General features: G+C 43.9%; 1 protein-coding gene and 1 long non-coding RNA gene across 2 annotated transcripts in view; one reads left to right on the top strand and one right to left on the bottom strand.

The window, feature by feature from the left end:
• LOC126985695 (uncharacterized) overlaps positions 1-16,490 on the bottom strand; it is a 106,833-nt gene that overhangs the window by 7,854 nt on the left and 82,489 nt on the right. The window lies entirely within an intron of this gene.
• LOC126985691 (nephrin-like) overlaps positions 1-16,490 on the top strand; it is a 105,820-nt gene that overhangs the window by 49,854 nt on the left and 39,476 nt on the right. The window contains exons 3-6 of the mRNA XM_050840848.1: positions 1,065-1,258; positions 3,270-3,584; positions 6,352-6,503; positions 12,203-12,347. Of these exons, the coding sequence (XP_050696805.1) occupies positions 1,065-1,258; positions 3,270-3,584; positions 6,352-6,503; positions 12,203-12,347 (806 nt within the window). The remainder of the gene's footprint in view (positions 1-1,064; positions 1,259-3,269; positions 3,585-6,351; positions 6,504-12,202; positions 12,348-16,490) is intronic.

The following is a 16,490-nucleotide window of genomic DNA, read 5'->3' as shown; positions in this document are numbered from 1 at the left end:
CTCTTATTTAAGGAGGTTACCGTGCCTAAAGAAGCATTGCAAACTTCATTTCCACACGCCAGAATTAAAAAGTTTTGATTTACACATGAAAAATATTTTGGGGGGGTCGTCTGTAGCAACAAAAAAAAAAAGTTGAATTTCTGATGGAAACTACAAACTATATATTCCCTGCGCTCTTATTCATTACCGGGAATAATTGACACATATTTTTCCCTCTTTTCTCTCTATGGCTTATTCTCGCAGAGTTTTTATTGCTCGAAATTATCAACAAACATTTTTTTATGGTTTTCTCATTTGATTTCATTCACTTTCCCTTGGGGCTTTACATCGGCAGACTTAATGAAACTTGTATTAATAATCTCCATCAGTTTTGTTATGTGAAAAATGAATCATATTCTGTTTCCACCTGCAGCTTCGACATAACAGATAGAAATAGTTACTAATACATCAATAACGCATATACTATCCCTTATTTATTTCCATCACACAGTACAAGGCTCCCCAATATCCCGCCCACCTGACAGACCAATTACTAACCGATCACTACTTTTTTTTTACCTGTACCTACATCACACGTAAACAATTTTTTTCATACATCAACAACGCCTATGCTATTACTTTCTTTCCTTTACACAATACAAAGCTTTCCAGTATCCCGCCCACCTGACAGACCAATCACTAACCAATCAGTACTTTTTTTCTACCTGTACCTACATCACACGTGAACTTTTGCATACATCAACAACAACAATACTATTACTTTCTTTCCTTTACACAATACAAAGCTCTCCAATATCCCGCCCACCTGACTAACCAATCATTAACCCATCACCTGTCCTTTTTGCACCTGTAATTACGACAACAAAAAAGGACTGCTAACACATCAACAACGCTTATACTATCCCTTATCAATTTCCCTCACACAATACAAAGCTCTTCTATTTTTTTACAAGGGAGGCAGTTCAAGGGCAAAAACAAAAGCAATTACAACTAAAAAAAGGACATCTAGACGTTCATATGACTTATCAATCGCTAATCAAACACATGTTCTTTTCTATATATAGTTACGACATGAGGAACGGCCCGGCGCTGCACAGGAAGATCAACTCCCACCTCGGCTCCCGCATCACCTTCGACGCCCCCAGACACGCGCTCAACATCCTGCGGGTCAGACTGAGCGACGCCGGAATCTATCGGTGTCGCGTCCACTTCCGAACCAACCCAACACTCACCTATACCACCAACCTGTCCGTGCTAAGTAAGTGTGGGGAGGGGAAGGAAAGTATGTGTGTGTGGAAGCGGGGAGTGTATGCGGGGGGAGTTATGTGTGGAGGGGAGGGGTCGTGTACGCATGTAGGGGAAGTATGTGTGTGTGGGAGGGAGGGGTATGGTATGGGGCGGTGTGTGTTTGTATGTGTCCCTAGTATTATATTAACGTTAGTATTTTGTTTTGGATCATGAATTCAATAACATATAGATACTTGTGTAGATGCATTTTATGGAACTTATGAATTTGTGGTCATTAAAACATCTATCCATCTATCTATCTATCTGTTTATCTATCTATCTACCTATCTGTATCTCTGTGTGTAAGATAGATAGAAAGAGAAAAAGAAAAAGTAATAGAGAAAGTAAATAAGATGAAATTCAAAATGTTTAAGCAATTAAGAAAGCAACAAAAAAAAACAGCTGTCATTTAGTATCCAGCCTCGGTTCACGGCTCACGGGACACAACAAACAAATGACTGTCACTTCCCTTTAATCAGCAGGACAACACTACCATTATTATCATCACCATCATTATTACAATTATCATTCTGCCGAGCGAATATTATCTCCATCACCAGGACAAAGGCGTAGACAATGGAGCTACGCCGGCGTCACCATCAATGATACGCCGTTTTTTCCCATCAAAGAAAGACATTAATTCGAAGCGCCATACCGATGCGATGTTGTCTCTTTCACCGCCGCTCCCAGCTGAGTAAGGTTGCCTAATAATGATTTAATTAGAATGTGGACACGTGTAGTTCTGTGTTGTTGTTCCTATTGATTCATAATATCAGCTGGTTATCGTTTGTTGGACTTGTTTCCCTTTTGCTTCTTGGGTTGATGAATTCTGGGTTTTTTTTTCTTATGGTTCTATATTTCACTGTTTTTTTATGACTTTCCCATTTTCTCCTTTTTCTTCTTTGTTCCTCTTTTCTCTCTTCTTTATACTAGTTTCCCTTTGCAGTGTGTTAATGATTTTTTTCTTTTCTTACAGTTATTTATTTATTTCATTGATGTATGACTTTTCCTCTTTCCTTTTTCTTCTTTTTCTCTTTTCTTTTCTTCTTTTTCTTCTCGTTTTCTTCTTTTCATTGCTCTATGTTTTCTTACGGTTATTTATTTCACTGTTTTGTTGTTGTTTTATTTTGTTTATCTTTTGTTTATCAGCTGCCACTCCTTCGATATTTACTTCTTTAGTTCTGAAATTCGTCGCCATAAACATCAGTGGCGCTTTTTATTTCATCTTTCTATCGGCAAGGTATTTTTTTTTCTTTTCTTCCTTTATCAGATCGCAATGGCAACCTGATTTCCTTTGTTTATCTTTCTATCAGCTGCCTCTGCTTCGATATTTATCTATTTAGTTCTTGTATTCACCGTCATAAAAATCCGTGGCGCTGTTTCGCTTCACCTCTCCGTCGGCAGGTAATATTTTCCGTCTTTTTCTCCGTTATAAAATCGTAATCACAATCTTTTACTAACTTATTTATTTGTCTTTTTCCCCGTTTTCCTCCTCCCTTTAATCCTTTCCTTCTGTCTTTCCTTCTTTCTTCGAACCATCACATTTGTCCTCATTTCTTCGTACTCCTTTTTTTTTCTCTCTCTCTCTCTCTGTCCCTCCACTTTCATGGTATCTGTTATTGATCCTTCCTTAACTCGATTCCTGTAACCGCTCAAAACTCCTCCTCCTCCTTCTCCTCCTCCTCCTTCTCTATATATATTCTTCTTTTTTCTTGTATTTCTTGTTTTTTCGCTTCCTTCTCCTGCTTCTTGCTCTTTTTTCTTCTTTTCTTCTACCTTTTTCTCATTTTTTTAACTTTGATCTCATTTTCGTTCCTTTTTTTATTTTCTTCCATATTTCTTCTCCTTTCTCCTTCTTTTTCTTCTATGTTCTTCCCTTTTTCTCCCGTTTCTTCTTTGAACTCATACTCTTCCTCCCCTTCTTAATCCTCCTCCTCCTCTTCCTCTTCCACCTTCACCTCCACCCCCTTCCCCCTCCACAGTTCCACCTCGCCACATAGTCGTCTACACGGAACTCGGGGACGAGGCGAAGGGTATAATTGGGCCATACGTCGAGGGGGACAACCTGACCCTCCACTGCCGAGTACGAGGCGGCTTCCCCCCTCCGAGAGTCACCTGGTGGGAGGGGGAGGTGCTGCTGGACGGCGACGTGGAGGAGGAGGAGTCGGAGGTGGTCACGAACACGCTGCAGCTGCCCCAACTCGCGCGGGATGACCTCAATAAAAAGCTGACTTGTCGCGCCAATAATAACAACCTGACGGAGCCGCTTGTCACCTCCGTCGCCGTGGATATGCATTGTGAGTTGAGTGATCTTGTTTAGCTGTACGTTCTCTTGTATGTGCTTCTGTTACTCTTTGTAGTAGAACTGTTACGGTTTATAGCTACATAACCAAAGCTAACCAAACGCAACCTAACCTAACCTATAGTCTTCCAAATATGTCGAGGCCGGTCTGGCGTTGGCTCCCGCGGGTCCTTTCCTCCCCTCTGCTCTGCCACACCGTCCCAACACCTATCTCTTCCTCTCATATGTAAGCTATAGATGACATATGAGAGGAAAAAATAGGTGTTGGGACTGTGTGGTAGAGCAGAGGGGAGAAATGGACCCGTGGGAGCGAACGCCAAAACGGACTCGACAATTTGGTTTCACTTTAACTATGAATTATTGTGGGTTGAGTTGTCCTGTTTGTCTCTGCTTTCTGTTGTTCCTTTGTTGCTGTGTGCGCTTGTCTCTCGTTTTAGTATAGTATATAGCTACAAAACCTATCCTAACCTAACCTAACCTAACCTTGCACTATGAGTTGAGGTGTCTTGTTTGTCTCTGCTTTCTGTTGTTCCTTTGTTGCTGTGTGCGCTTGTCTCTCGTTTTAGTATAGTATATAGCTACAAAACCTAACCTAACCTAACCTAATCTTGTACTATGAGTTAAAAACCTATCCCTAACCAACCTAACCAAATCTTGTACTATGAGCTGTTTCTTTTTAGTATAACTGTTACGGTCTATAGCTACAAAACCTAACCTAACCTAACCTTGCACTGTGAGTTGAGGTGTCTTGTTTGTCTCTACGTTCTCTTGTTCCCTTGTTGCTGTAAGTGCTTCTGTCCCCCTTTTTAGTGTAACTGTTTGAGTATATGCTACATAATCAAAGCTAACCTAACTTAACCTAAACTAGCCTGTTGCGTTTGTACTTAGGCCGGTTGGGGTGAATGGGTAAAGGTCAAATGGGTAAATCAATGAGTTGGTATGATAAAAGGAAACAGTTACGGCTTATGGTTGTGACGGAATTGCATGTCCCTCGGTTAATTTGTCCAGTTAACTGCCTGTATACCTATTTCCCGGATGGGGTTTACTTTTCTAAGTAAAAACTAAAAAGCTAGACGGAATCTCAGCTTCTCGTTCTCCCCTTTCGCCCTCTCTGCTGCCCTTTCCTCCGCCCTCTCCTCCGCCTTCCTAACTGTCCTCCCTAACCGCCTTCTCTAACCACCCTTCCAAACCGCCCTTCCGAACTACCCTCCTTGCTCCCCTCCTCACCGCCCTCCCTTCTGCTCTTCCCGCCTTCCTCCCCACCACCACCCTTCCCCCCACCCTCCCTCCGCTCTCCCCACGTCCACACAGTCTGAACACGCTGGGGGTCGTTTACCTGACGGAGCCACGGGAACGCTCTTAACTCCGCCGCTTTGCCGAGCCTTTGACCAAGTTCCTGTGTTTGTGTTTGCGTATTGACTGATATGTGCGCTGTAACAGGCTGCCAGGAGTGTACAGCTCGCACTATCTCGTGTACAAATATTACACGAATTCTGAAGGCACCAAAGCAATGTAAAAGATCCACGAGATAGTTTTAATATTTCAAATCTAGGGAACCAAATTAATTTCACCGGCTTTTCGGGTCCCAAAACTAATTAGTGTATAAAAAAAATCATTTCGGTTTCCAAAATATGAAGTGGAAGTAAGAAGACACGATTTCCAGGAAGCAAAAATAAGTGGAGGAACATATTTTTGGTTTTAGTCTTCAAAAGCTGAAGTACAAACACGAGGCGATTTCAAAGGCCATGGAAATTTCTCTAAAAAAAAAGTAAAATGGTGCAAGCTTCCAAAATTCTGAAGTACAAATATTAAACTTCTGAGGCCCTAAAGGATATCAAAATATACGAAAATTGTTCATGACGCTTTGATTTACTGTTACAATAGACGAACACGAGTTTCAGCGGCGAGGCGGATGAGAAACACGATTGAGGAATAAGTTTCTGTCAGTCAGAGCAGATGAAAGGGCAACTTTGATACGCTACCTGAACCTTCCTTGTTTGTCTTGACACGGCAGGCCAAGTGAATAACATTTCCACAAACTCGAGCATAACAGCACTTGATTAGGTTACGATACAAGTAAACAGATTCACGCCCAATACATGTCCGTCGTATATATGAACTCAACCCGAAAAACAGACGATTAGAATTCCATTAAGACAGCATCAGCATGGTCGCCAGAAGAGATGCAAATGGATCCTTGACCAAACAAATATCACTAATACTAAACAGCCTTCCTTCGACTGTATTTCCTCCTGCCTACGACTTAACCTCTTTCAAGGGGAGAGTATCAAGACTCATTTGGCCACACATATATACTTTCTTTTATATGAGGAGTGATTAGAGGCCTTTTTTCCCATTTATTTCTGCCCTTGAGCTGCTTCCTTTACTGTAAAAAGAATACTCGTATCTTTAGGCAAGAAAACACATGGAAAACTAAAACATACTCCTTAAATCAACAACCAGATCTTTTAAACCCGACGTACAACCAAGGCCACAGCGTTATAGGACACCAACAACAGACTGCGGCGCCCAGTTTATTGAACGGCTTAACCACTTACGGCGGAGTCCATCGTTTAAGCAGCAAACTAAGAGTCATCCCCGCGTGTAGCGTTTAAGCGGAACAGGGAACAGGCAGAGGGAGAGGGTCAGGGTGAGGGAGAGAGAGGAGCTTATCCATCAAGTTAATCTGGGCAGAGTTATAGTTCCAGTAAACTTTGCCCTGACTCACACCCGCGTTTCCTCGGCCTCCTTCTCCTCCTCAGTCCCGCCGCTGTGGGTGGAGGTGCTGGGGGAGCGCAGACCCTTGAGTGCCGGGAGACCGTACGACATCAAGTGCCAAGTTATAGGAGCGAGGCCGCCTGCGATTGTCACTTGGCGCCTGGACGATAAGCGGCTCACGTCACACAGCGAAAAGGTGAGTGAAAGTGTGTTTTTGTAGCACAGGGAGAGAGGTCGCGAGGGGAGTGGGAGCGGGGGAATAGCGAAAAGAATAAAAGCACCTAGCACGTAACATTCTGCTCCTGCAACGAAGACTGAGTAAGATGTTTGAGTTATCAGATCTTGTTGCATAGGCGTGTTCTTCTTCTCTTTCTGCTTCTTCTTCTTCTTCTTCTTCTTCTTCTTTTTCGTCTTCTTCTTCCCCTCTCCCTAAGGCTCAACGGATAGGAAGGTAGAAATACATACGAGGGGGATACGTTCAAGATCTTATCAGTAAATTGTGAAAGGACGAAGCCGAGAGGGAAGGAAGCTGAGGACGGGGAGCAAATAAGAGAAGGATGGAGCGTTGCGGAGACCAGATCAAGAGTATATCATTATTCTGTTAATCTCAGGAGGAGGAAGGTACATGCAGGATAAACCCAACGAGGGAAGGAAGGTAGCTGAGGATGGGGAGCAAACAGCGAAGACTAGAGAAGCTGACTAAGATCAAGACAATATCATTATTCTCTTGATCTCGAGGAAGGCAGGAGCGGGATGAAAAGTTAATGAGAGAAGGGAAGGAAGGCTGCACAGAATATTAGATGTGAGAGAAAATGGGAAACTATAGAAAGTGTAATTTGATAGAGAAAACTTATAAGGAAGAAGAGTATTGAGTGAAAGACATTGAGAAAGAAGATCGCAGAAGTTAACGAGAGATGGGAAGGAAGGCTGCACAGAAGATTAGATGTGAGAGAAAATGGGAAACTATAGAAAGTGTAATTTGATAGAGAAAACTTGTAAGGAAGCAGAGTATTGAGTGAAAGACACTGAGAAAGATGATCGCAGAAGTTAACGAGAGATGGGAAGGGAAGACTACACAGAATTATACATGTGAGAGAAAAAGGGAAACTATAGAAAGTGTAGATAGGAAGGGAAAACTTATAAGGAAAAGGGATATTAGGTGAAAGACGGTGAGGGAAGATCGTAAGAAGAGGGAAGGAAATCTTTTATGGGAAGAAAGTCCTTACGCTCTGGGAGTACTTAGGAGAGAAAGAAGGAAGAAAGGAGGAGGAAAGAGGAGTAGGAAAGTGAAGGACGGAGGCTGGGAGAGAGGAACGCGGAGGAGAAGGAGGAGGAGGAGGAGGTAATATATTTGTGGGAAGGAAAGCCTATTTTTGGAGGAAACTTATTGTGGGAGGTAACAAGGTGGGAGGAGTAATTTTGATGGAAAAACGACCTGATGTGGGAAAGTCTGGGAGGGAGGAAAGTTCGGCAGAATAATGGGAGAGAGGTAACAGTAGACGTGTGTGTGTGTGTGTGTGTGTGTGTGTGTGTGTGTGTGTGTGTGTGTTCAGAAAATGACCTACAAGAGAAAGATAAATATGAAAAAACTCCCTATATCTCCTCAACAACTTCATCCAGGTGAAAATTTAATTAACCTGAGAATAATTACAGGTACAAAAATCATACCTGGCCCTCACCTAACACGTTCAAACAACCAATAACACGAACTAGTAAAAGGCAACACAACAAAACACAATATAATACACATACACACATACATTCAAACTAACTAACATGATACATAGCATTAGAGGATTACAGTGAAAGACATGACACAGACGACGAAGAGAGAAGAGGAATTGAGGAAGGAAGGAAGGGAGAGAGAATCAGGACACTTGAGAATAGAATAAATGGGAAGAGAAAGGAGAGGGAGAAAGGGAGAGAGAAAGGAGGATGAAGAAAGATTAGAAGCCTGATTAAGGAAGACTAATTTAGGGGAGAGAAGAGAACGAAATTAGGAAGCGCAAGATTTAGGAGGATAAAAACGAAAGGGTTGCCTAAAAACGAGATTTGTGGAAGTAAAAGGAGGCGACGGAGGAGGAAAAGTTACGAGAAGGAGGAAGATACGGATAAGATTAAAGGAAAGGAGGAGGAGGAAAAGGAGAGGAGGAGGACAGAGATGAGACGAGGATAACGAGTAGGAAGAGTAAAAAGAGGGATGAAGGAGTGGATGGAGAATAGGAAGAAGCCATTTAATGAGGAAGATAAAGTCAAAATTAAGAAAGAGGAGAAGGAGGAGGAGGAGGAGGAGGAGGAGGAGGAGGGGGATACGAAAACGAGAATAACGAGTATAAAGAATAAGAAGAGGAAGGAAGACGTGGAGATGAAGGTGAGGGGGTGGAAGAAGTGGAAGGAGACATTTAAGAAGGAAGAGGAGGAGAAGGAGGATAGGGATAAGGAGACGAGGATAGAAGGGAGGACGAGAAGGAAGGAAGGAGTGGAAAATTACAAGAAGGAGTAGAAGATGAAGTGAAGGAAGACATCGAAGGAGGGAGACGAAGATGAAGATAAAACTAAAAGGAGAGAGAAGGACAATAGGGATGAGGAAAGGAAGATAACGAGGAGGAGTAAGAGAAGGAAGGAAGGAATGGAGAATAAGCTGAAGAAGTAGAAGAAGAAGTGAAGGAAGACATCGAAGGAGGAAAACGAAGATGAAGATAAAACTAAAAGGAGAGAGAAGGACAATAGGGATGAGGAAAGGAAGATAACGAGGAGGAGTAAGAGAAGGAAGGAAGGAATGGAGAATAAGCTGAAGAAGTAGAAGAAGAAGTGAAGGAAGACATCGAAGGAGGAAAACGAAGATGAAGATAAAACTAATAGGAGAGAAGGAGAATAGGGATGAGGAAACGAAGATAACAAGAAGAAGGAGGAAGAGGAGGAAGGAAGGAGTGGAGAATAAGCTGAAGGAGTGGAAGAAGGAATGGATGAAGCAATATAAGAAGGAAAATGGGGAGACAACTAAAAGAAAGGAGGTAGAGGAGGAGGAGGAACAGAAGGAGGACAGTAGGGGTGAGGAAAGGAAGATAACGAGTTGGAGGAGGAAGAGGAGGAAGAAAGGAGTGGAGAATAAGGTGAAGGAGTGGAAAGGGGGAGTGGAGGAAGCCCTTCGAAGGAGATGAATAGCTCCTTCGTGAAAACCAGAAGCAAAGCCCTTTCATTTTTTTTTTTTTTTTTTTTTACTTTTTCAGCGTCTTTCTTCCTCTTCTTTACCCGCGGCGTCGTCCACCTCCGCGCCGTTCCCACATTTACAGTTCTGATTTTTCATATTCTTTCCTTTCTCCCCAATCCTTTTTTATTTTTTTATTTATTACTTTGCTTCCGTCTTTCTTATCGCCATTTTTCCTTCTTTTTTTTTTGTCTCTTTCTTCTTTCCTCTCTCTCTCTCTCTCTCTCAGTCATTTGTCACTCCTGCGGTTCTTCTCTCTCTCTCTCTCTCTCTCTCTCTCTCTCTCTCTCTCTCTCTCTCTCTCGCTTTATCTTACATTTTTTTTTTCTGGTCATTTTACTTTCATTTCCCTGCACGTTTATGATATATACTCTCTCTCTCTCTCTCTCTCTCTCTCTCTCTCTCTCACATCTCCCCTCTCAACCCTCTGATGTTGCCTCTTATCTCTCCCTTTCCTCCCCTCTTCCTCCTCTGAATACGCCTCACTTTCTAACATTTTTTCCTTCTGTTCCTCCTCCAATTTTCAACGTCGCGTCTTTGTCATTGCTGTAGTTCCCCTTCGCCGCTTAGTCCTCCTCTTATTGTTCCCATTCATCATTTTCCTCCTCCGTTTATCTTTTCTTCCTTTCCTTTGCCTTTTTTAATTACTTTCTTATCTATTCATACATGTTCAATTTCTCATTTATGTGTTTTTATCTTTCTCAGCCTTTTTTCAGTTTCATTCTTGTCTATCTACAACTTACGTGTGACTCTTTTTTCCTTATCCTCTAACTCATCCTCTCTGACCTCTCCCTTCTCAGCCTTAGTCATAATCTTATACCTCACATCCTCTCCGCCACGCCCCCGTCTGTGTACTCCTCGCGACAATGGCTAACGGGAAAAGGCCTGGGGTGGAGTGCGTTACCCTTAGATACAGCCCCTTTCTCTATTCCTCCTTAATCTCATCCATAATCTTGTACTGCTCTTCCCTTCCAAGCACGTCCTCCTCCTCCTCGAATGGATTACGCCGAAAGGAAATGTGAGGAGAAGTTGCCTGAGATGGAGTGCGTTACCCTCAGATACACCCCCTTTCTCTAATCCTCCTTAATCTCATCCATAATCTTGTACTGCTCTTCCCTTCCAAGCACGTCCTCCTCCTCCTCATATGGATTACGGGGAAAGGAGATGTGAGGAGAAGTTGCCTGAGATGGAGTGCGTTACCCATAGATAAACTCCCTTTCCTTATTCCTTCTCAATCTCATCCACAATCTTGTACTTCTCTTCCCTTCCAAGCACGTCCTCCTCCTCCTCAAATGGATTACGACGAAAAGAAATCTGATAAAATGTTGCCTGAGGTAGATTGCGTTACCCTCAGATACACCCCCTTTCTCTATTCCTCCTCAATCTCATCCACAATCTTGTACTTCTCTTCCCCTCCAAGCACGTCCTCCTCCTCCTCCTCAAATGGATTACGGCGAAAAGAAATGTGATAGAAAGTTGCCTGAGATCGAGTGCGTTAACCCTAGACCCGTCCCCTTTACCTCAATCTGAATCTTATCCATATAATCTTGTGCCGCGCTTCCCTGACACACATGTTATTTTCTCTTTTCCTACCCTTCGAGCTAAGTTTACAGTGGGTGGAAGCCGAGAAGTGAGCTCATATGGACTTTCCCTTTGTTGATATATCCTCCTCCTCCTCCTCCTCCTACTCCCCTGAACCTTATCCATAATATTATACCACACTTCTCTCTCACACATATCCTTCTCCTTTTCTACACGTTGGGTTAAGCTTTCGTATGATAGAAGCCGGGAAGTGAGCTGATATGAACTTCCCTTTTTTCATATCTCCACTTCCTCCTCCTCCTCCTCCTATTCCCCTGAACCTTATCCATAATATTATACCGCACTTCCCTCCCACACATATCCTTCTCCTTTTCTACACGTTGGTTTAAGGTTACGGAGGTTGGAAGGCGAGAAGTGAGCTGATATGGACTTCCCTTTTTCATATCTCTTTTCCTTCCTCCTCCTATTCCCCTGAACCTTATCCATAATATTATACCGCACTTCCCTCCCACACAAATCCTCCTCCTTTTCTACACGTTGGTTTAAGGTTACGGAGGTTGCAAGGCGAGAAGTGAGCTGATATGGACTTCCCTTTTTCATATCTCTTTTCCTTCCTCCACCTTCCATTCCCTTGAACCTTATCTATAATATTGCACTGCACTCCTCTCCCACACATATCCTCCTTTTCCACACGGAGGTTGGAAGGCAAGAAGTGAACTGATATGGATTTCCCTTTTTCATATTTCTTCTCCTTCCTCCTCCTTCTATTCTCCCTAAACCTTACCTATAATCTTAACAACCTATATCCCTAACATTATTCCGTACGACCTTCTCACACAAACACACACACATCTTCCTCTTCTGTCCGCTAACCAAAGCTGAAGAGGGATAGGAAACAAGAGCGCCTGTATCCATAAACGTGTCCAGTTCCTCCTCTCCCTTCTGAACCCATATCACCAATTCTGTACCCTATGACCTTCTCGCACACACATTTTCCTCTTCGACCTCCTAACCAAACCTCACGGGAGATGGGAAACACAGACTCTCTAATTCATAAACTTGTCCCCTTTCCCCCTCTTTCAGCCGACCTTATATCCGACGACCTTCTCACACACATATCTTTCTCTTCTCCCCACTACCCAAAGCTCACGGAGGAAGGGAACGTGACCAGGAGCGAGCTGAGATGGACTCCAAGTGTTAGGGACGAAGGGAGGATCCTCGCGTGCCGGGCCGAGTCTCCTACGCTCTCCAACCCGCCTCTTACAGACCGATGGAAGCTGCAGATTTACCGTGAGTACCCGTGTGTGTGTGTGTGTGTGTGTGTGTGTGTGTGTGTGTGTGTGTGTGTGTGTGTGTGTTTGAGAGAGAGAGAGAGAGAGAGAGATGGAAGTGGAGGTTTGGGAGGCAGGCAACGTCGTTTATTTATTTGGTGGCCTCTCTCTCTCTCTCTCTCTCTCTCTCTCTCTCTCTCTCTCTCTCTCTCTCTCGTGTGTGTGTGTGTGTGTGTGTGTGTGTGTGTGTGTGTCAGTGTGTGCGTGTCTTTCTTTATTTCATCAGCTGTCGCCCCTCATCCTGCCACTAAATCTCTGTCTCTTGATTACAAAGCTTCCCTCTCTCTCTCTCTCTCTCTCTCTCTCTGGCGATGGTGTGATTTTAAACTGATTTATGCCAAAGATGAATATTCGGCTTCAGGATAACAGCAAAGACAAAGCCGCCTAGTGATGAAGGTTTCCGTGATCGTGATTCCCCAACTGCGTGAATGGAACCCTTTTTTTTTTACATATATTTTTGGCGTGACGGGAAAAAGTTTTGCGGGCGAAGGTTTTTTTTTTTCCCGGTGTTTTTTGCCGCGACCACATAGCTAGGCGCACACACACACACACACACACACACACACACACACACACACACACACACACACACAAACACATGAGCGACACGCCACAATCCCCCAGAACGGTTTCCGAAAAGAGAAAGTGAATATTGCGGTCTCGTTGTTTCGGTTTTAAGTTTTTGGTGCGAAAGGGTTTTGGAGGTTCAGTCGAAAATGCCCCATAAAACCGTACCTAACCTTTATTTCTTTATTTATAGTAACGCCACCTCATAACACAAGGATCAAAATAATGCCACTACAACTACGACAAAGAGAGAGAGAGAGAGAGTAGAGAGGAACATTTTCATTCCACTTAAGCATTCATTCATTCCGTCGCACATTCATTCATACATTCATACATCCAGCGGGCCAGGCAGGCATCTGTATGTATGACGAAGTGCGGGGCGAGGGCGGGCGACAAAGCTCTTGGCATACGTAACTAAAATAGATTCCATTTGCGGCTCCAGAACAGGATGCGGAAAATTACTTTCCTCTCCGATGCATCAAAGTCAAGCCAGGCCGGAGCAAGGTGGAGCCAGAGAGGGCATAGTAAAGCAGGGTACAGGTATTGCAAAGGATGGGAAGAGGAGGGAAGGCAGGACAGACCAGACAAAGAGAAGGGAGAGGAAGAGCAGGGCAGAGAAAAGCAGGGTAGTGGTATAGCAAAGGATGGAGAAGGCAGGGGAAGGTAGGGCAGGGTAGGAGAGGCAGGACAGAGCAGGTAAAGGGAAGGGAGAGGAAGAGCAGGGCAGAGAAAACAGAGAAAAGCAGAGTACAGGCATAGCAAAGGATGAAAAGGACAGGAAAGGTAGGCCAGTGAAGGAAGGGCAGAATAGGGCAAGGAAAGAGAAGGGGGAGGAAGCGCAGGGTGAACTAGAATAGGAAGCATGGCAGAGAAAGGCAGAGTACAGGTAAATTATATTATGAAGAGGGCAATGAAGGTAGATAAGGAGAGGAAAGGAGGAGGAGGAGGAGGAGGCAGAGCAGGGCAAAGTAGAACAGGGCAATGCAGTTAATCAAGGCAAGACTACGCAAAAAGAGAACAGAGAACAGCGTGGGACAGAGTACAGAAATAACAGGAAAGGGAAAAGCAGGGAAAGTCGTAATAGGATGGAATGTCAATGCAGGACTGGACACTGGACAGGGGGAGACGAGAGCAGAGGAAAGAAAAGTCGTGGACGAGAGGAAGAGATGAGGAGCGCGGGTCGGTGCAGGATAGGGCAGACTAAGCGGTTTACACATACTTCGAGTCCATCTGAGCGAAAGGCTTTAGCGGGGCCCTTACTCAGTGGAAGGACGTTTGGGCTTTTAGGAGAAGGTTCAGGATCCAGAGACTCGTTTTCGTGGGGTCTTCGGCTGGAGGAAAATGCGAAGAATGAGAAAAACGCTCGCTCGCTAACAGCACATGAGGTTCTACAGGAAGTTCTACCGTTTTATGCTCTCCTAATGGACGTTTCTCTTTACGTTATATACATAGAACGACCTCTCAGGAAACAGAGTCTGGCTCACTACTCTCCGTATTAGTACTTTTAGCTGTATTTTTTAAGTTTGTCGTGTAGAATAAGAAGCTTTTCCGGGTGCTAATTATATAAGGAGGTTATTCCATTATACGTCAGCGAATTCGAAGTCAAGGGTGTGGAGTCGGACCGGAGTGGCAACCTTAAAATTTCCTGGAGTCGGAATCGAAGTCGGAGTCGAAGTCGCACCCTCAAAATTACCTGAAGTCGGAGTAGCTTATTTATACCCAACTCCACACCGCTGCTTCGTACTATCCAATTTCACGTTCGACTCGTCTCTCGTCGCTCCGTCCGACTTACTGTTTCATAATCTGATTTTACGTCTCGGTTCAGTTAATGACGTATAATGATATTTCCACTCGGCTAATAATGAATCCTGGAACTAAATATTAAATCCGTTAGGGGTCTCTCTCTCTCTCTCTCTCTCTCTCTCTCTCTCTCTCTCTCTAAGATAACAGAGTGGACCGCGGCTTCTTCGTCACCTTCATCACTTTTATCCAAACTCTTTCCTCAAACATGACCTGAACCGGCTTTTTCGAAGGGAGGCAGAGAAAGAGGAGGAGGAGAACGAGGAGAACAAGGATGCAGAAGATAACAAAGAAGAGGAGACAGAGGAGCGTCAAGAAGGCGAAAAGTTGAGCGAAAAAGAAGAGGAACGAGAGTAGGGGACGAAGAGGAGGATAAAGAGAGAGGATCAAGAGGAAAAAGGAGAACAAGGACGCTGAAGATAACGAGGAAGAGGAGACAGAGGAGTGTCAAGAAAGCGAAATATTGAACGAAAAGGAAGAGGAAGAGAAGGAGGAGGAAGAGGAGGAGGAAAAGCAACAGAATCAGAAAGATGAAAAGTTGGAGGTAAAAAAGGAGGGACAAGAGAAGGGAACTAAGAGAACGGAGAACAGTAAGACGAGAACTATTAGATGAATGAAAAATCAGATAAAAAGAGAGACAACCGGAGGGGGAAGGAGGAGGAAATGTGTAAAATGGCAAACGGGAGGAAGGAAGATGGCAAAAAGGAGAACGAGAGCGAGAGAGGCGGTGACGAGAAGTACAAGAAAATGAGGAACTGGAACCATAAACGAAACAAATGAGAGAGAAGGACGAATACGAGAAAAAATGTGGAGGTCGAGGAGGAGGAGGAGGAGGAGGAGGAGAAAGAAGTGGCGGCCGAGGAGGTAGAAACAGAGGAAAAACATGGAAACGTGGACCAACAGGCAACAGAAAGTCCACTGGGTAATGAGAAGGGTTCCTGCTTTAGTGACTTGTAGAACAGATTAAACCACTCAATGTGCGAATTTACAGGGACGATCAGTTCATTCAAGCCGCGACAATCAACGTCCTAGTCGATCCTAAAAGAAGTTAATTGTTTTCTTACTAACTACCGCTGCAGGAAGGTTGTTTCAGTGGCGGATGAATCTATTCAAAGTAAACTCCTGCCTCGCTTGAATCGGTAGGCTGCACAGTTATTCATAGTTGTCGGGTTAGCTTCAGGAAATTCATAAAATCCCCGTCGTCTTCACTCCTTGTAAAGAGTAAAGAAAATCAATCCCCGGGGTCGTTCTCATATGGGTGTGGCCTTAACGATGTCATCATTTTCAGGGACCGTCGCTGCTCTCGCGAGTAATCCGATGAGCTGCTTGAAATAAGGGATCATAATTATCATTGCACTGCGTATTCCAGCGGGTAAAGTCATGCTAAGGAGTTATTTCATTACTCCTGGCGCCTTACATTCGATTTTCCGGTCGCTTAACACGAACATAAAATTAGCTTCGTTGCAGGCAGACTCAAAATACATGACCTTGCACGCTCGCTTTTCATAATCAGCGGCTGTAAGGGCCTCTCCACCCAATTAGTTTCGCCAGTAAAGTTCGACATGGAAGATTTCAGTCCGAGAAACCAACCTTTTGTCCAGGTCGTCAAATGGTCGAGTGTACCAAGTGACTAGTTATTTTTAAAGAGTCGTTCTTATGGTAACCTTGCAAATAGCTTTCCGGAAGCCTACATATCAAACGTCGCTAGGAATATGATTATACCGATTAAAAGTGC

This window comes from Eriocheir sinensis, chromosome 5 (assembly GCF_024679095.1).
Source record: "Eriocheir sinensis breed Jianghai 21 chromosome 5, ASM2467909v1, whole genome shotgun sequence".
Lineage (NCBI taxonomy): Eukaryota > Metazoa > Arthropoda > Malacostraca > Decapoda > Varunidae > Eriocheir > Eriocheir sinensis.
The sequence above is the reverse complement of the archived record's forward strand: the minus strand, read 5'-3'. Positions and strand labels throughout refer to the sequence as shown.